This window comes from Lontra canadensis, unplaced genomic scaffold (assembly GCF_010015895.1).
Source record: "Lontra canadensis isolate GAN:19392208 unplaced genomic scaffold, GSC_riverotter_1.0 scaffold70, whole genome shotgun sequence".
Lineage (NCBI taxonomy): Eukaryota > Metazoa > Chordata > Mammalia > Carnivora > Mustelidae > Lontra > Lontra canadensis.
In genome coordinates, this window is record NW_022631064.1 from 6033601 (window position 1) to 6054606 (window position 21006).

The 21006-nt window shown below is 36.5% G+C and overlaps 1 protein-coding gene across 6 annotated transcripts in view; it reads left to right on the top strand.

The window, feature by feature from the left end:
* NFIB (nuclear factor I B) overlaps positions 1-21006 on the top strand; it is a 225941-nt gene that overhangs the window by 171983 nt on the left and 32952 nt on the right. For 5 of the 6 annotated variants that reach the window (XM_032880571.1, XM_032880573.1, XM_032880574.1 and 2 more), the window contains exons 7-8: positions 16570-16704; positions 20630-20814. In XM_032880571.1, the coding sequence (XP_032736462.1) occupies positions 16570-16704; positions 20630-20814 (320 nt within the window). The remainder of the gene's footprint in view (positions 1-16569; positions 16705-20629; positions 20815-21006) is intronic. The other variant, XM_032880572.1, reaches the window with a different exon arrangement.

The window sequence follows — 21006 nt, forward strand, 5'->3', positions numbered from 1 at the left end:
TGGTAGGAATCTGTATAATTTGCTTACGTTTCTCCTGATGTGTAGTGAGGGAAATTAAATTTATCAACATCCACATTATGTAATACCCACATTTTTATTTGTGCTGTTTTACACATAGAGAAGGGAAAGAAACAGGAAACTGGCCATTAACAAAGGACTGTATAGTCACTGTTATATTCCTTTCTTAGATTCTGGAGTATTTTTTCCTCCTTAATGTTTTCTATGAATTTCCTAGTCTTAAACTTCCTGACTGCTTCTACCTCTATTGAAAACTTTGGGTTTTTTGGATACAGTGTTCCACCATTTTTAATTTTAATGGTTAAATTAATAGAACCAGATGAGCTCATCAGTGTGCATGCTGACAATTTCCTTTATTCCAAGACCACGGAAAAAACACCATCTGAGACCTGTACCTTTATTTTTTTCCACCTGAGACTCAATTTCTAGTTGGTATGCTTTTCTCGAAATCATCAGAGTGCTTCTTTGTAATTTATGATAAAAGAGGAAAAATAAGAAGTAGGTCTTTGTTTTCCTCCAATTCAAATTACTTTTTGGGACTAAATCTTGTTGTATGTTAATGCCTAGGAATTTCATAGACTGACAGATGGTATGCTTGGGCATTTGAAGCAGTGCTTTATCAATATCAGCACCTTTCACTGTCGGTCCATCTAGGCCTGCATCTGAGGCTCCCGAAACTCTATTTAATAGACACTTATGATACAGTAAATATATTTGTCGTATACAGCTGGGCTTTTAAATGGAAAATTTAGCAGCTTCTCAGTCTGATGAATATTTAAACAACTTATAATCTTAGTTTTATAAAATATAAATTCAAAAAGACTTTGTATGCAGTAAAATTTTATTAATTCCTACACATTTAGGATTTGGGATCATTGGAGTCAATTAACATTTATCAAATGCCTGTTATTTGCCAGGAAGTTTTCTAGGCATTGGGCACTAAATATGAATAAATTAAATTTCCAGCCCTTGACCTGCTGAGCAGAAAAATATTTTTTTTTACTATTTATGAATAAAGGTTCTTAACAGAGAATAAATCATGTAAGCCAGACTAGGAGGGGACTGTCTCCATGCTTCAGAACTAGCTTACTTTTAAGCACTATGAGAAGTAAATCTTTACATAAAAATCAATGAATTGGTATGTTACCACAAACTGGCACTACTTAGAGGTATATTGGTATGTAATTACAATTTTAAGGGTAGTTTAGAAATGCACACTGGACTCTCAAATAACCAATATTTAGGAATCATGTTATGATTGCTGTGAGTACTAGGAAATAATGCTAACACTAATTTTTAAAAAATTTATAGTTCTGTCACATAAATAAGTCTCTTCCATTAGTCTTTTGAAATTATAATAGATTTCTGAGCCCTAAAGGTTTCTTTCTAATAATTTTTCAATATTCTCATTCAATATTCATTTTTCAAATATTCTCATTAGTAATATAGTTTTAGATGTTGGGCTCAATGTCAGTTTGCACTTGGTAGTGTTCTATGAGGATACAATGTTAAATAGCCAATGAATTAAATCAAAAGTCTCCAGGGAACACAGGCTAGAGAATAATAGTGCTGGCCCAGCATCATGAGTTCAACCAGGCACAGGAAATTTAGTGATGGAACCAGAATCAGAGACCAGCATTTCTTAGTGTGAGTTTAAGGAATGTTACTCAGCACGCAAGACACAAGAGGATTCAGCTGGGTTTGGAAAATTCTATCTGAATGAAAATGTAAACTTTTTTCTTTTATTATTGAATTTGTAGAATGTTTAATTATCCTATTGGGTCCCATCAGTGTGACTCTCCATGCGTGGAAATTGCCTGATTGCGTTTAAGTTTGTGACTTTAGGGCCTCTTTTTTTCCTTTTTTTTCCATTCAAGAATCCATAAGGAGGAAAGTTCTAGGTTCAAATTTTGGAAAACAGTGTTGTAGCCCAAACTATAGTCTGACAATTGATAGAATCTCAAGATGTCTGTAGAAACATAGGAGCTGGGTAAATGAGCAGCTTTTACAAATAGTTGAATAACCACTGTCTGGGAGTTACTCACATTAAATGAAGTCCTAGCAAATGGCAAGGCAAATGCTTAGTAATCTTCCTGGAAGAATTTTTAAGCCCCCTTTGGGACCCAGAGAGAACACCAACAATTCCTTACATTCTTAAGGTTTGTATCACAAGGATTAAATGTCAAATGTTCAAATATCAAATTTTGAGCCAGACAAAATCAGAGATGCAAGTGCTTTTGATGAATACATGCAAAGAAATGGTTTGAATTTAACGTTTAATCACAATTTTTAAGTTTTGTGGGGGTTTTTTTGTTTGTTTGTTTAACCTATTATTGAACATATCGAAAGTGAACGATTTACAGTTCCTGCCAAACTTTCCATGAACCTCTCCATGCATCATGATGCCACTGGAGATCAAACTCCAAGAGTGTTTTTGTCATAGCGTATTTCATTTTCTTTAGCTACACTGCTGTAGTTGAAAATTCACAACAGGAGCATCCTTCAGACAGAGAGGAAACAATAAATAAAAAAAAAGCTTTCGTCAGAATTCCTCACATTTGCTTACTAACTAACAGAAGCTTTTGTTCCTTTCGTGTGTTTTAACCAGGAAGAACATTTTGGATGGGGCAAAACTGTGTCCATGTTAGAAGGACCAAGACTACTTAGTAGGGGAAAATTATACTCCTATTTCAGTGCTCTGGAGACTTCATGATTTGAAAATGTAGGGGCCCCTGGGTGGCTTGGTTGTTAAGCGTCTGCCTTTGGCTCAGGTCATGATTCCAGGGTCCTGGGATGGAGTCCCACATCTGGCTCCCTGCTCAGCAGGAAGGCTGCTTCTCTCTCTCCCACTCTCCCTGCTTGTGCTCCCTCTCTTGCTCTCTCTCTCACTCTCTGTCAAATAAATACATAAAATCTTTTAAAAAAATGTAGCATTTTACAGAAAAACCACAATGGATAATGAGTTTGAAAAAATAACAAACAGCTTGCTATTAATGCTGGATCTCTAGATTGATAGAACACAGCCTAAAATAGGAAAGTGAAAAACCCATGGGAGACAGTGTACTTCAGTATAAAAGCGTGTCATGCAAAGTTTCTTGGAGTGGAAAAGATTTTATTTCTAACCCTTTTATACATTGATGTCATGTTTAAGTTTATTTCGAAGTAGTTTAGAAAATCAGTTTCTTTTGAGTGACTGTATGACGAATATCATATACACTAAGAGATTGATTTCTCAGAGATAGAACACAGATTATTAGAACATTGAGCAGAATGCGGTTCAGGCTCCTTATTTTACACAGCTAACCAGGCTAAGGATCCATAAGGGTCTGTCTTGTCTAATGCCTCCAGATGATGAATAGCAGAGCCAAGGTCTTCTTTTTCAAAAGCTGTTTTTTTCCCCCATGTTATCCTGCAACCCATCTAGAGAATAAATATGTATGTAGGGAGAAATGGAGAAATAGGAAAATTTGAATACTGGCAGATAGACAGTTTTCTATGGATTTTCATGAATCTGTTAGCTCTTTGGAACTAAAATGGGATCATAGAGGTGATTTTGTGATTTTGTGATTTTTCAACTAGTTTTCAGAGTTCCGGAAGAATTGTCAAAACAAAATTTTGAGATAGTAAAATGTATATCTGCTTTAAAAAAAAAAAATCTCTTAAACTTAGTGTCATGATTAAAACTTTTAGAACTAAAAAAAAAAAAAAAAACCAACAAAAAACTGAATCTATGAGTGCTGGAGATAGATAATTGTGGAGAAGAGCTTTGGATTGAATGTTTAAGCCTAATGTTTTAAAAGCTTTTTTGTTATGGAAAATGTTAAAGCAGAGAGCATCATAAAGTGAATTTGAATGTGCCCAGCTTTAAACTGTTATCAACATTTTGCCAATCTTACTGCATTTACTATCTGTCAGTTTTTTGAAGTTTGCTTAAAAGTAAATCCCAGACATTATGTCATTTTACTTATAAATAAAATACTTCTAAGTATTTCTAATAGACAGTGGCTTTTATTTTTAACACAGCCCCAATACTATTATCAATGTAACAGACATGACAATAATTCCTTAATACCACCTAATATATATTCCATGTTCAGATGCACCAGAATATCTTATGGGCCGTTTTGTTTCAATGAGGATCCCAAATGGTCCATTTACTGTATTTGTGTTTTCAGCCCTTTTTTAACCTATGATAGTTATAGTAACTATTTTTCTTTATTAATTATTTTTGCAGTAACCCCTTTTTCTGTGTCATTTATTTGTTGAACGAACCGCAGATATTTAAAATCTTTGTGCAGTAAGTACCTATAAGTGAGGAAAGCCAGATCCTCTTGCCATTTGTGGCTATCATTTATTGAGCACATACTACCCTTGAGGGCTGGGCCAAGACTTCACGTGTATTTTGCTTTGCAACCCTATTTAAAAAAAATTAGCAGTTCATTAAACTAATCACTACAGTGATTAAGAGATTTGACATAAATCACACAGATGATAAGTAGCAGAGGTAGAATGGGAACACTTGTTCATTTAGCTATAGAACCCATACTACACGCACTGCCTTCCAACAAGTCATTGTGATGTGATTTGCAAAGTAGTTATAAAACCTCTATTATGGCTCCCCCCCCCCCCAGTGTATGAAACTTAAATACAGATGAATGCACATAACATCAGAAGTGTTCATGGACTCCAGGGATTCATGAGTGCCGTCCTTGGACTGGATTCATGTTAAGAATCTCATTTCCATTTAATACTGACATGTTGTGAATAAAGTCCTGAAGTCTTGGGGCACCTGGCTGGCTCAGTTGATAAAGCACGTGACTCTTGATCTTGGGATCATCTGTTCAAGCCCCGTGTTGGGCCTAGAGCTTACTTTAAAAAAAAAAAAAAAAAAAAAGGAAATAAGATAAAAATAAAGAAATAATCCTAAAGTCTTGAATATCATATATAAATATATGTGATATATATATAAATATATATGATATATAAATATATAAGTGATATATGATACATATAGTTATATGTGATATATGATATATATAAATACATATATGAAAAATATATAATATATAAATATATATAATAGTTCTGTTTTTATTTTTTGCTTTATGCTTAAAGCACTATAATGGAAAGTCCAAGTACTAGTGTGGCCTCAGACAAATACACTTAATTTCAGTAAATTTTGAGTTTTCTCATCTGTAAAATAACAGAGTTGAATACTAAAGTCCCTTCAGGTCCAAAACTCTAGATTTTAAATTACCTGAATCAAAGAATTTTTAGATCTCCACTTACTTGAGTCTTTAAGCTCTCATTAACATGGCTCTTTTTTGAAAATTCAGAAAGTTTTCCGGTTCCTAATTTTTAAAAAATGTTTATTTTCAATACTCTCTTTGAATAATGCAATAATTGGGCTGTTTATGTGCTTGGAGGCACCATATGTTTTGTATAGCTGAGGAATGTGCAGCTCTTAAAAATACATGTCCTGTCCTGCGCCATCCTGGTACAACAAATGATTGATAGAGATTGAGTTATTATAACAGAACCTTGTTATGGGATCAGTGTCTCCTACTTTGAAAATAAATGACTCAGCCAGACGGCAACATTTATTTTCTCTAAATGACTAGGGATGTAGCAATAGGAGACCATTATCCTGTGACAATATTCTGTTTCATTGACATTATCTCACAAATGTAATTGGTCCATTACTAAATAGAGGTTTTGTTACTGATCAATTTCACGTGATTTCTAAAACCATTAAGATAATAAATATGCCATCATAGTAATTTCATTGACAGAATGTTCTTTTTTTCTTCATTTACATTTGTTAGAGGAAAAATATAGATTTAGGTTGAACTTAAACACTACAATTTATACCGGTTTTGACTACTTTTCCATTAAGAGAAATAGAATATTGTGCAGAGTAATCATATTTGCATCGAGCTGCTGAACTAACGACCTTAACATTTTCGTGATTTTTTTTCCTCTACCACACTAAACCACATCAAATCATAATTGTTCCTAAGCAATTAGTTTACTACCTCAATTTAATGATTTTATTTGAAATAAGTTCCAGATCATTTCTAGGACTTTCCTGTAAATCCACCAACGTAACACATCAGTTAAATCAACCCTAACCATTACCAGCACGGATAATAACAGCATTAGTAACAACAGAAACCTTGAGATGTCTTGTAGCATAAATGTTTCTAAATGCATGGCTTTTCCCCAAATGTTCTCCTCTAAAATCTCATCTGTAATCTTGTTAAATTAGAACTCTTCCAGTATCTTTCTGACTTTTACAGTTAAGGTTACGGTATTGATTTTATTTTATAGTCCATGGCTCTCAGATGCTTAACACTAATAAGCCTCTATAGCCAAGAGGTTTTCCCCAGAGGCATAGTGAATAGCAGCTACTTACCTATGCCAATATTTAATAAGCGACTAAAATATACTCCAAACCCTGCATAATCATGGGGTGTTTTTCCTTCTTTCAAATGAGGTTTTCTGACATTACTCAAGACACTTTGTCATTGTCTGTCTGTTAAAATGAAATTGCTTAATGGACAAAAGCATTTTGAAGTGTTTTTAAAAAGCAGTATTTACTCTTTTAGCACTGTTGTTCATTATTCAAAGGTTTTTTTGTTTTTCCTTCTTTTTCTTTTTTTACTGTCTCAGGAAGGTGTTTGTGAGCTTCAAAGGGGTTTGAGTTTTAACTTTGTATTGGGTGTAGGTGTAGCCTGGAGACTTTTTTTTTTTTTTTTTTCCCCTTTGGAGAGAGTTGATAAATAGAGACTTGTAGTAACAGGCAGCTTACTGTGCTTGGATTGAAATACACAATAGAGAGAGGTTTAAACTATCACGAATGTTTTAGACTGCTGAAGAATACAGTAATATGCACAAGTGGAGTTAAGATTAAATAACTCAATGATTAAAGTAAGAATTTTCATTTATTTAACACGAAGTCTACCATATTTTCTCCTTTAAAAAAAGAACTGATTTCATTTAAAAAAAAATTTAAAAATTTAATTGAAGATGCTATCTTATCTCTCCTTAAGGTAGCTTGCCGTTTGTTGGAATTATTTTAGAGTGTCATAAATGTAAATATATATATATATATATATATATATATATGGAGATACTTGCTTAACATGGCAGCTAATTATTTTTTTGAATCATCTGGCATCATCATGAAACTACTGTAGTGGGATTAAGTCCATATGTCTTGTCATAACATTCCGAGCTTTTTGTTAACTTGGAGCGTGTGGGAAAGACTTATTCGCATTTGCCACACAATCATAAAATTTTACATCTAGAAGAGTCTTTAGAAACAGATATTCAGATATTCTCTTTTCTTGACTTGTGTTCTCAAAAATACACTGTTTTGTCTTTAGCCAACTAAATTGTAAATGTTACATTTAAGCATTTCATTGTATACTTTCGCAACATTGAATTCTTAAGACCAATAAGGCATTTCCTTACTTTAAGAAGGAAATAATGAGAGGTGCCTGGGTGGCTAAGTCAGTTAAGCCTCTGCCTTCGGTTCAGGTCAAGGTCCCAGGGTGCTGGGATTGAACTCCACATAGGGCTCCCTGCTCAGTGGGGAGTCTGCTTCTCCCTCTCTCTGCCCCTCCCCGCACTCATGCTCTTTCCTTCTCTCAAATAAATGAATAAAAATTTTAAAAAAAGAAAAGAAGGAAATAACAAGATCCAACATTGTCCACCCATTTATAATACTTCATGGAGCCACAGGCAGTGTTCTCCTTCCCCCAAATATGTAATTTACCTTTGTTTATTGTAACAGTAAAAATTTACTTATGGGAGTTTTGAAAAAAAAAAAAAAAAGCTGTCAGCATAAAAAAATAAAAGCCCCCAATAATTCTATTACATAGATTTTTTTTAAAAGAGTTTATTTATTTATTTGACAGAGATCACAAGTAGGCAGAGAGGCAGGCAGAGAGAGGTGGAAGCAGGCTCCCTGCTGAGCAGAGAGCCCGATGTGGGGCTCGATCCCAGGACCCTGAGACCATGACCTGAGCTGAAGGCAGACGCTTAACCCACTGAGCCACTCACACAGATTTTTATAATATAATGATATTTTACCATGTCATTGAATTTCATCTTTATGATGGCTTCATAATATGTCATCCTTGCCTGTACTACATACTTTTAAATGTCTACTTTGCTTATGGATGCGTAAGTAGTTTGCAGGTTTTTATATAATAAAGACGCAGTGATCATGGGGATCATGGGGATCCTTGTGCTTAATGAAGTTTGATTATTGTGTTCCTGTGTAGTTCTACTCACTGTCCCCAAACCATGCCTGGTACCATGTCACCAAGTAGATAGTGACATTTTGTTAAAGGAATAGATACGTTCCTACTGTGGAATTACTGAGTTAAACGTCCATTTCTAAAGCTATTGACCAATTATTGGTACAGAATCTAGGAAGGTCTTACTAATTTACATTCCTACTAGCAGTGCCTGAGTGGTTGAACTCCACTGTCGTATCCATAATTTTTAAACGTAGTATATGGCTCTATAAGCAATATTTATGTCTGTCTGTCTGTCTGTTTGTCTGCCTGTATTTATCTACTTTAAGTAGGCTCCACACCCAATGCAAGGCTTGAACTCACGACCCTGAGATCAAGACCTGAGCTGAGATCAAGAGTCAGAGGCTTACCCGATTGAGCCACCCAGATTTCCCTTCTATAAGCAATTTTTAAATATCTCCTCTGGAATATATTTAAAGAACAATGTCTCCATGGCTTTTCGACTCTACCTTTGCACCTCTTTTTTGTCATGTCTATTTCATTGAAACCATTGTGCATCACCTCACATTCTCTTCCCGTGAGCCAGGATAGCTCTATTTTATTGTGGGAAAAAATGGGGACATGGAGACAGTAACTTCCCTCAAGGATTGTATGAAGCTTTCAAGGTAAAGGTATATAGCCCACAGGCTCTGTGTCCCTTCTTCTGCTGGAGGCCACATTCCCTCAGGGCACTTCCCAGCCCGCACTCCTTTATCTGTTGGTAGAACTTGTTAAGGCAAGGATCCCCTCGGTTGTCCCCAAGGAAACACCAGAAATAAGTACTTCAAGGCTTTGGGCTGGAATCTCCTAGGCTTGATAAATGCCGTATTTCATGTAACACTTTTACGGTTATAAATAACCTCTAAACCTCCCCCAGGCAAAAACAGAGGATGAGAATCCTTGGTCTCTGGGAGCATTCATTTGGCAGATCCCTGTTCCTTGCCTTCTCCTTGTCCTCTGGGCACAGGGCCCAAGCTGTTTCCTTCTCTCAGGACTGACTCTGGATTTATGGCCTGATGTGAAAGTATCAGATTTCTAGTTCCTGAACTGGTCCCACACCCTAGATGTGGTATTATAAACAGTGTTATTATTTTATGCAGATAGCTTGGTCCTTTCTCGTGTTGTCATCCAGCTGCCACCTTGGCAGTGTAATGGACAACGGAGATTCCCGTTTAGCTGAAGTCCATTTTTCACTCCCCGTGTTTTGTGTTGCTTGACAGTTTCAGCGGAGTGATGGATGTGCTGACCACCTTAGCCTCATTCAGCAGTGGATTTGGTCTCTGTCTCTGAGGAGGTTTCCTGTGTCCAGAGTTTTTGTAAATTTCTAAACCTCTAGGAAAAAAAAATCTATGAAAGTCTAGAACTTTCTTAAGAAAAAAATAAGGAAACCTAGAAAACTATGAGAGGTCTTACCTGGGTAAGACTGGTCAATATAACATAATTTTGTCAAATCTTAGTCATGGGACCATTGAAAAACTAACTGTTACCACATAGGCACTTCCCTTCTTTGGTCTCTCTCGTGCTCATCCCAAAGTGTCAAGGGTAACAGAAGCTTCCCTGTTGCTATTTTCATTGTGCCTCGAGTTTCCTTCTACAAAAAAAAAAAAAAAAAAAAAAAAAAAAGGAAAAAGGAAAAAAAAAAGAATCCTGTAACATCTTCTCAGCAGCTTGATAATGTAAAAAATAAAGAAGACGTTTTTAACGATGATGATGGCTTTTTAAGCACTTCCTAATAAAATATATCTTACCCTTAAATACTGGAAACCACAAGAAGCCAGTAAATGATGATTTGTACCTCGAGGGTTCATTTGGACTTGTTTACAAGCGTGGTGTATAAATAAGAAAGACAACTTAAGAATATGGAAAGGATTGGACTGTTAAAATACTTTGAATTTACTTCTTTGTTAACTAGATAGAAATGTGTTTTTCTAAATTATAGGAATGGTACAGTTAATATATTTTAATTTATTGTTATGCCATGCTGAAATTAATAGCTTCCAGAAATTCAAGAACTCTTCTGTGCTCTTACGTAATTGATTTGAAATAAATAGTTGTAAACCATAAGTGTCATTATAGGGAAGAAGAATAAACTTTTTTTTTTTTTTAAAGAAAATGATGCGTTTTCTATGTAGGTGATAGAAATTCGATTTGTAACCTCAGTCTACTCCAGCATACTGGAAAAGCTAACATATTGCTCTCCTCTGTGTGGAAAAAGAGCAGGTGTCCCAGACAGGCAGGTGTTAAGGTGGCTGTTTGAGCTTGCCCTAGATCACTAGTTGACTTCAGTGGAGTTCTATTAACAGGTGGCTAACTGATTGGAGTGCCGTGTGACATTTATCCCGGGAGCGACTTGGATGACAGGCTGCTACAGACTGAGGAAGGGGTCTTTGCTTTGATGAAGAAATTGCCAAAACTCATGTCTCATTAGTGTTTCCTAAGGTTCTTTGGAAGTGAACAACAGTTTAATTAAGGGCTGACGTAAACACGTTTCTGCACACTTTCCCTGCAGCATTTTATCACATTAGAATTGATCAAAATTGTTGCCTTGGGCTGACTTGAACAGATATACATCTGGAGCGCCATTTGTGCAAGCTGCTGATGAGTCGAGTGCATACGCTGTGTTTCACAGCAACGTTCTTCCTTTGTAGATGAAATTACCTTGTTGGGAGATGAGTTGATCTAACTCTTTATTTGCTTAAGCCTTTATCTCTTTGAAGTGATGCTGCAAAATGAATGACACATCAGGGCTTAGGATGTATGTATATCCCAGTGCCAAAAAATTTATACCATGGGTAGTAAAAATTATGAGATGACTTGATTTTGCAAAATACTTATGTAAAGCTATGCTTGAATCTAAATGAACCTACTCATAAAAGTTGAACTTCTTCTTACATGGTGGTCTTTTACTATGTATTTAAATTCACAACTGGTTGCTAAAACCATGGCTAATTGTCCAATTATAAATCTAAACAAGGGTATAGAAAATGAAGGATAACGCCATCAACGTGATCTTCCTTTGTTTTTTTAAATTAGCCTCAGTGACTTCTGTCCTGAAGAAGAATCTTCTCTACAAGCTAATGTTACGATTGCAATTAATGACGTTTTGTGTTTGTGTTTGTAATGTCCGTCCTCTCTGCTGAGCTCTAAGCATCTCCAAGCCAGGGAGCAGGTGGTCTTATTCAACATCTTGAACTTGAGGCCTTGCCCTAGCTTCTCACCCTTCCTAGAAACACAGTAACTGATTCTGTTCCTTTTTTTTTTTTTTTTTTTTTTACTTTACGTTCAGTTACTTCTCTTCTGGTGGTCTCTGCTCATGGGATGGTGCATCTTACGATATACCAATGGGTTATTTTATTCATCTTATATACCAGTTATCAATTCGCCATCCACCTGCTTTCACATGCAAGAGATTCTAAGATACACTGCCTCGATAGGGTCTGCTCTACTTCTTCTTCTGTCTTTCGGTTATAGATTTTTAAAAAATTCTCTTCCTGGCCATGTCCTTCCAGCCTGCATATGTCTTTGCATATTTAATAAAATCATCTTCTGTAGGAGATAAGCCATTAGTCAACTCAAACACACACACACACACACACACACACACACACACACTTTCTCTCTCTCTCACTCTATGGATAGAACAAGTACAAAATAATAATAAAAAAAATCCGTCCAAAGATATCAGATACAAACACATAATCATTAAGGAGATCTAGACCTCCACAATCCCAGGAGGGAATGCTTAAAGAGAAAATAAATCAAGTTGGTTCTGGATAAAATACTGTTCTGTAGCTGGAATAAGAGGGTAGGAAGACATCATTTTCCAGCCCATGGGAATGTCATCTGCAAAGAAAGAGTTAGAAGCACATTCCTTCTTATTCCCTCCTCCTCCAGGAGGCTGTAAGTAAATGAGTTTAGCTAAAGCTTAAATAAAATGGAATGAGAAGGAAAAGAAAAATGTGATGCCATCATAGAGCTTAAAGAGAGGAAGATCTTGTCTGCAGGAGAGGGTTTCCATGACTGTTTTTGTAATGAACTGTGAGGAGGAAGGCCTGGAAGGAGACTAGACAGGAAATTTTTTTATTTAACCAGGTTCGAGTGAAAAAGGTTGAGTGGAAGCAACAAGAAACAGGAAAAAGAAAAAAAAATAGAGAGCTTTTGGAAAGCGTTTCTCTCCTGAGATCAATTCATTTATAAAGTGTTATTTTCCAAATCAAATTTAAATGTCCTTGTCTGATGGCAAGCCCGCGCTGACCTTTGCTTCTTTCTCATGGACCACCAGCAACTGCCTCCTTCCCACCACTAGAAACATCAGCTAATCCTCTTCTTATCATCTTGCTTCTCTCGCCAACTTCTTTATTTCATGTATTATTCAATGTATGCATTATTATGTATGTATTATTATTCAACTTATTATATATTTATATATTATTCAGTTTTATTATTATTCAACTTATTTCAACTTAATCTTTTTATGTATTATTCTTCCGGCTTGAGGGACAATACACTGTGAAAAGCATGACATTTGTTTTTCTCCACAGAAAGGTCACTTCAAACCATCTCTCCTATATATTCATTCCTCAAACATTTTTTTTTATATCTGTAGCCTAGAAGTGCATTAAAAATAGAAACGGTATCATTTTTCCGTTTGGCATGAGGTCTACTAGACTGCAAACATTCAAAATAAAATTAAAGTCAAAACAATACAAGTTTGATTCATGATTAAAATGTAATAGCTAGAAACTCTACCCTTCCTCCTCCCAGATAACTGACATTTTATTTTTTATTCTTTTTTTTTTTTTTTTTGTGAGTGAGTTTTTTTTTGTGGTGACCTTGGTGGGGAAGGGGTCACTTTTTGTCCCCTGCACACTTAGTATATAGCCTGTATGTGCTAGGTACCCATATATCTTCATTGATTAATTGGCTCAAAAAAATTTTAGTCTTGTGGGAAGACAGTGGCGGTCAAGCCCACTTTCTACAATATCATTCTTTATCTGTTCCTAAAGAAGTAGTTTCTGTATGGACGGTGGATCTTCTCATTCTTATTTTTACTGTTATAAGTTCACTTGAGCGTTTGAGGAGAAGACAATTTGTGGTCCCTTTGGAACTTGAAAAGTGAATTTTGATTTGTTTCTACTGTGTTAGCCTCTGTAATTCCTTTGTGTGTTCTGAACACGAAGGTACCAGTATTATTCGGTGCATGCCTCAGGAGAAGCCAATCAGTAAATGGACCTGTAATAATTACCCAGGAAAGCCAAGTGAATTATTTTGAATAAGAAAATGCAGAGGCTTCATTTCTCAAAAATTACATCATCACCCATCTTCTTGAACTGCAGGACAAACACCCTTGATTTATGTGTTCTTTGCAGAAAGTGACTCAGGTGAATCCAGCTATGTTTAATGAGAATTTGGAAACAGTTGTAGTCCTTGCAGTAGCCTTGATCGAACATCCTCAGAAATGACAGAACTAGAATAACGCTCATTGTGCTTCCCAAACTCTGGTCATATTTCATTGTTTTTCAGTCATATACAGTAAATGCTCTATTACTCATACCAGGAGTCTTTTTTTTTTTTTAAGATTTATTTATTTATTTGACAGAATGAGAAAGAGATTGTGCGTGCATACGCAAGTGGGAGAGGGGCAGCAGGTGAGAATCCCCAAACAGACTCCCCGCTGAGCTTGGAGCCCAATGAGGGGTTTGATCTCATGACCCTGAGATCATAACCTGAGCCAAAACTAGGAGTTGGACCCTTAACCAACTGAGCCACCCATGTACCCCTAGAAGTGGAGTCATTAGAAACTGATTACACTGGTTAATTTTTTTTGAGATCTGTATTTAAGCACAGGCAATAGTGCTTAATAGTACTTAATAAGAGTGTCAATAGATTTCTTTTTCTAATAGTTACTTTTAAATTAAAAATTTGGCGTAGAAACATTACTTTATCTGCAAAGTGAGGGATGGAATAAAGCTGCTTTCTGCTCCTAAAGACCTATTTATCTATGATGAGCTTCTGGTGGGCCAAAAGTAGGGTTACCTTCCAAAAATCAGACAGCTCTTAAGTGAAATTAAGTATTATTTTTGGCATTTTGAAGGTATCTTCGCTGAAATGAACTTTTTTGGTCTGTTTTTAAATGGTCTCAACATTTTTTCTCCTTTTTGTAGCAGCATTAATTCCTGTGCTTTCATTAGCAGTTTCTTTTCTTCATTTTTACTTCTCAAGAAAGATATAAGGAGATGGTTCAGCAGTTTTGATAGTTCAGTGATAGCAAGCTAGTCACAGATTCTAGCTACGAAGACACCTGTCATTTTTGTAGACTGTGATGTCTACTGTTTTAACAGTAACATATCCATTCTTTAAGTGCCAATGTGCCAAAAACACATACTTAATTTTATTGGATGCTTTTTACCAGAGCTTATGTAATTTTTCAAATGGTAAATCATAATGATAACTAGTTTCTTATATTAATAGCACCATAAAAACTTTTTTTTTAAATTAATTTATTTATTTGACAGAGAGAGAGATGACAAGTAGGCAGAGAGTCAGGCAAAGAGAAAGAGCGGGGGAAGCAGGCTCCCTGCAGAGCAGAAAGCCCAATGTGGGGCTCGATCCCAGGACCCTGAGATCGTGACCTGAGCCAAAGGCAGAGGCTTAACCCACTGAGCCACCCAGGCACCCACATAAAATCTTTTTTAAAAAACAACACCATGAGGTATTTTTCTCTTGTTAAAAAAAATTAAAAATGAATGTTACATACATGCATATATATTTAATATGATGAAGTTTTAGGTTTTTTAAAAATAACCTCTTTTTTTAGAACTATACATCGAAGTATTTTTAAATGAAATACTATGCTGTCTGCAGTTTGCTTCGAACTCAAACGGGGGAGTGTAGATGGGCTAAAGGTGAAATAAGGTTGGCTATGAATTGGTATGATAATTATGATAGTGTTTTCTACCATAGCAATTGTCATACTGTTTTCTACCTTTTTCTAACTCGGGTGTATCCCCTCCCTAGTTTAAGTTTTATAGAGGCTGATGCTTAATCTAGTTCACCATTGTGTCTCCAGCAACTAGTGCAATGTCTGGCATAAATTAAACCTTCAATAAATATTTATGGAAGGAAGGTATTAATACATCTGTCTTCTCAAGTGGTTTCCGTGATTGCTATCTCCATTTTGGCTAGTTCATCCTCCATGTACTTTTGGGAGGGACGGCTTTGAACTGTAAACGTGTGATCATATTTTCTCATCAATAGCTGTCCCCAATCAGGGCAGGAATTCAGATATTTATACACAAAGTCGATGGCCCCTCACTGTGTGGGTCCTGCCAGCTATTCTCTCCGTCCTTCATCTCTGTACTTCACCTCTCCACAGACTACTTGTACCACTTGCTTATTCTATGCTCCCCTTCTTCAGAACGTTTCCTCTCTCTGGGAGCATCATCCCCATCCACATTTTAAACATGGTGCCACTGAGGCACCTTCCTTAACCTGAGGAGGTTAAGGTGGTCACTGCCCTGTGCAGTGAAGCCAGCAAACACCACACCACAATACCCCTTGCTTTCAGCACGCTTCCTCCCTCTCAACTGTTGACAGCCATTTTCTTCTTATCATTTTCTTCTTCACTGACAGTGAGTATCCCTACAGCAGCTACTTTGTATTTTTTGTAACATCCTTACTTTACCCGGCAAATAGAGGAAGCCAATAAATATTTGCAGAGTGAGCAAATTAAGGAATGTACTTTTTGTTAAACAAGGAATGAGTTTTCCGTAGAAGATGTTAAATCAATGATAGACTTACCAGCTTTCCCAAAGGTTGTTTTCACATTTGCACCAGGTTTTCTTCGTTCTTTTTTCCACAGTGTAGTCAGCAGGTCAAAAGACAAAGCCCTGAATCGTATAAATCTAAGAATGAAATGCTGAGGCAAAAAAGACCTTGATGTGAACCAAGGCGCCAAGAGAAACATGATACTCAGTTTTTCAAAAGTTTAAGATTTATTTAGTAGGAGACATAATTCTGATGATAATTTTAATAAAGTCTTGTGTTAACTTCAGTGGAGATTGTTTCTGACAGAGATTTCAAATCTCCAATGTAACTGGGTCTTTGGCCCTCAGTGCATATTTTGTAGAAGAGCCAAAGTACAGAAATAATGAAATGTTAGAAAATGAGATCCCTTGTTATAGTAACATGAATTTTATAGCTGGAGAAGGTCATAAACTTTGGGTTTTTCCCTCTTCCTTTGCAGATATGTCTTCTCCGACTACTATGAAGAAGCCTGAAAAGCCACTGTTCAGCTCTACATCTCCACAAGATTCTTCCCCAAGATTGAGCACTTTCCCCCAGCACCATCATCCCGGAATCCCTGGAGTTGCACACAGTGGTGAGGAGTTTCAAGCATGGAGTAGAAGCCTCCCTCTTGTTGGCAGAGCTCACTGTCAGGGATGTAGCAAGAGTTATAATTATAGCTGTGGTGGCGATACTTTCTCAGCTGAAAGAGGGAGGGTCCTGAGCCAATCCAGTATTTTTTTCTTACCAGTATATGAGAAAAGATTTCCACGGCATTCAATTAAATGACATCTGTGAATGTATTTTTAATTGCCTTTATTGGAAAGATTACAATCACAAGAAATTAGAAGGTACGGGATACATAGTCATCTTAACTGTAGCTTTAGGATTCGTCCCCATTCTATATATTTGACTAAAGAAAGACAGGATTTCAAGTATGTTGCTGAGTTTGGAGCATTTCCAGAGGCATTAAGATATATAGACACTATTTCCATAGATGTTATTTTCTATACAAAAATCAATATTTAATTACTTATTTAGGAGGGAAGTTAATCACAAAAATAAAAGAGGTTTTTTGACACTTTTTTTATGTGCACAAATAAATGTGGGCTAGTACATTTGATATTATGTCTAATACCTTAATTTACATAGGAAAAAGAATACCAGTATTTCTCATATATACTTGAATGAACAATTAAATTAAATCCCCTTTCAAAAATTTTAAATGAGATAAAATTAATAAATGATACTGTATGCTTTCTATGTATTATTCTTGAGTCGTTGAAGGGAGTATACTGAATTTTTGGTGGAGAAAGTTCCATATATTTTATATATATATACTATATATATATATATAACTTGTAGCAACATTCTTATTGCTTTACATTTATAGATAGGCAATTTCTTATTCTTCAAACAAATTCAATCTGATTTTTAAACCTTTATTCAAAGATATAACTTTAGTTCTAAAAAAGTCCTTGTCTTCAATCTCTAAGTATATGTTGATTAGTATTGTTGCTACTTTAAATATCTTTACTGCTGTCTTTACTGCTGTCACTAAGAAAATTATAAAACTAAGAAGGAATATACAAATCAAATGCAGTATCAAATTTTTATATTTATATTGTTCGTGCTGCTAAAATAGGTCGAAAATATCAGTAACTATTTCATGGATTCTAATGTTGATATTTGAGCAAAATTCACATAGCAGTCCAATCATTCATGTATTATGACACCTGGTTAAAACATTCAGATTTCTGACACTGGGAAAAAATTAAATAGTACACTTTTATATAATGAAACCTAGATAAGCCTTCCACCTTGGTCCTTAACCAGATACTTGCTCAATATGTAATGTATCAGGGCCTGTGGCGAACACCTTGGTCATGAGACAGTTTCTGTCCTTAAAGAGCTCACGGTCCAGCAGGAAGACGAGGGGACCACAACAGCTAGGCATGAAATCTGAATAGGACTAGACACTTGGAAAAGGATTAGATGCCTGCAAAAGGTGTGTTCTCTAAAGTTTAGAGAGTGAGTTCTCCACAAGAAGGAACAAGGCAGGAGGAAGGTTGTTTCAGACAGAGAGAACAGCCTGAATCAGTGTTGGGAAAGGTCATTGCCGCAAGGAACTGCCGTCCACCCAAGGATCCACAAGTATCTCCATGTGGCCTGGGAAGAGAGAGTGGCCAGATGGGAAGCCCACGAAGTGAGGCGGGTCGGGTTCCCTACAACCCTTGAGGACCATGCAAACCTGTGAAGTCGCTAGGCTTTTATCCTGGAAGCAGTGGGGAGCCATTGAAAGATTTTTAGCAGAGAAGTGACATGCTTAAAATGGCATTTTACAAAATTCATTCATGTGAGACTATAAGGGCTGTATCAGAAGGAGCAAGACTGGAGGAAAGGAGGCATTTAGGAAGGCTTTGCAATGACATAGGCAGGAAATACATGTACATACATGTATGCATGTATGAAGTCTTTCATAAAGAAGGGAAACATTTTCTGCCTGTGTTTTGCTTTTCCTATTTTCAAGGACTAGAATGACCTTTATTGATACAAAGTAGCTGTTTTTTTACTTTCAGTTTGAAATACTACATTCTGCTAGCTTCCATCGAGCCAGCCACAGTTTCTGTGAGCACATACGAGGGAGCCCAGAGCCTAAGCCCTGACTTGATATGTGCTGGCTCCCCTGAACAAAGATCTCTTCCCCAACTACACTGATCTCAAAGCCCAGAGCGCCCAAGATGGAGCTGTGTGTATATATCCTTCAAGGGCTTGTGTAGATGTGGGTGAAGATCATGGTTACATGGTCTTTAACCATGGTCTTCATGTAGCTGAGATTAAGGGCACTTCAAGACCAAGTAAAAAAGATGCTCAATTTAACTTAGGTATTTCCATCTCCTTAAATTAAACTTTCAGATGTGGCTGCTACTTCAACAAAGTAGTATGTCAGAAAGAAGTTCCATTTGAAGAAATATACAATTGTTCTCTGAAATGCATCACTTTGATGAAGGATGCATACACTTCAGTGTGTGGAAGGATCACACAAGGCATTTGTTCAAATTGTACTTTCTGGTGCCTTACCCCTGGAGGGCCTCGAGATTCAGTAGGTTTGTGGTTAGGCCCAGGAATCTGCATTGTAACAACAGTCCAGAAGATTCTGAGTCACCCGGACATTCAGGAAGCAAAGTTGTGAACATAAAATTGAATTTATGACTCTTTGTTGAGATATATTCTTAATTTCTCATGTTTTCTGAAAAAAAATTTTTTTGGGGAAGATAAGTAATGTCCCTTTAAAAGTATGTGTATATATATATATACATATATATGTGTGTGTGTGTGTGTGTGTGTGTATATATATATATATATATATATATGATTACAAAGTTGGAGATAAGTTAGTCCAGATGATTTTCATTAATAGGTCATGGAAAGAATTTATTTTTCATATTGTTTGCTAAGTTGTTTCATAAATCACTAAACATTTATCATATGTAATTTCCTATGATTTGGCTCAAAACATTAAATAGAAACAGACATTTAATCTTCACTTCTACATATATTCGTTGGTACTCTTAAATTGTACTTATGTGGTTATTTTCCTCAACATTATAGAGATAATGATCATGCAATTATATTCTTTCCCATTTTCAAACTTAAGAATTATATTTCAAATATATGACCAAATAAATTATGGTCATACTGATGCTGAAAAATTACAGCACAATTAAACATCATCTACATCGCATATGTTTTATATATTATTTCCCTTTATAAAATATGTGATTTATTGGTAAGTTAATATGAGTACAGGAACGTTTAAATTCACATTTCTGGAGGTTTTATTCTTAGTCTTATCTTAATAACATCTTTTAAGCTACATGTAATAAAAGTTAGAGTAGGAAGAAAAAATAGTTACAGAATAGAGTTCTTTTGGTTTTGAAAGGAACAAATTCATTAGGAAAAAGGTCTCAGGCCCTATGATCAGATGTTCATAAGCATTTGTCCAATGATCAGACAATTATTCAGCACATTATTGTTTCCTAATTATTGGCTTCTCTTTTAACCCACCCCCCGCTAGGACATATAGGGAAAATATTTATTTAAAATCAGAGTCCACTTTTGTTTTGAATTTCGGTAGAGAGTCTGTGTGTGCCCCTGCCTTTTAATTAATTCTGTGAGTTTGTCTGGACTTAAGACACAAAGACTTGCTGATCAAAGATTGTATTCTGATGGGAAATGACTGCTTAAAGGAACGTTTTTATGAAATATTGGCTTCCCCCATAAAAGAGAAGCTTCCTTGGGCTCAGCGTTCATAGGACCGGGAAGCCAGATTGCTCGTTCCCCAGAGTGGGGTCGGGGCTGTGCGTTCTTACCGCCGGCGGGCAGCAGCCGGCGGGGACCAGCGAGCGGGTGGGTCCCGGGGAAGCAGGGACTAGCCATCCGCGTGCCGGGGTGGGGGGCGGGCGCTGCGGGGCGGGCGCCGCGGCTGACCTCAGTCTCCCCTTTTGTGTCCCGTGCAGTCATCTCCACTCGAACTCCACCGCCACCCTCACCGCTGCCATTTCCAACACAAGCTATTCTTCCGCCAGCCCCATCGAGCTACTTTTCTCATCCAACAATCAGATATCCTCCCCACCTGAATCCTCAGGATACTCTGAAGAACTATGTACCTTCTTATGACCCATCCAGTCCGCAAACCAGCCAGGTAAAAACGCGAGAGCGAATAAGAGGGCCTAAGGGAGATGGAACAGGTCTGACTCTCAGACATGAAGCTTATTCAGACGGTGTGTCTGGCAGAACATCGAGCTTTTGAAAGCCATCTTCAGGAAGGTTCTGGGTGACTCAGTAAGTTTTTATTTAAAGGTGGCTGAATGACAGGTAGGAAGTGTCTTGCCCC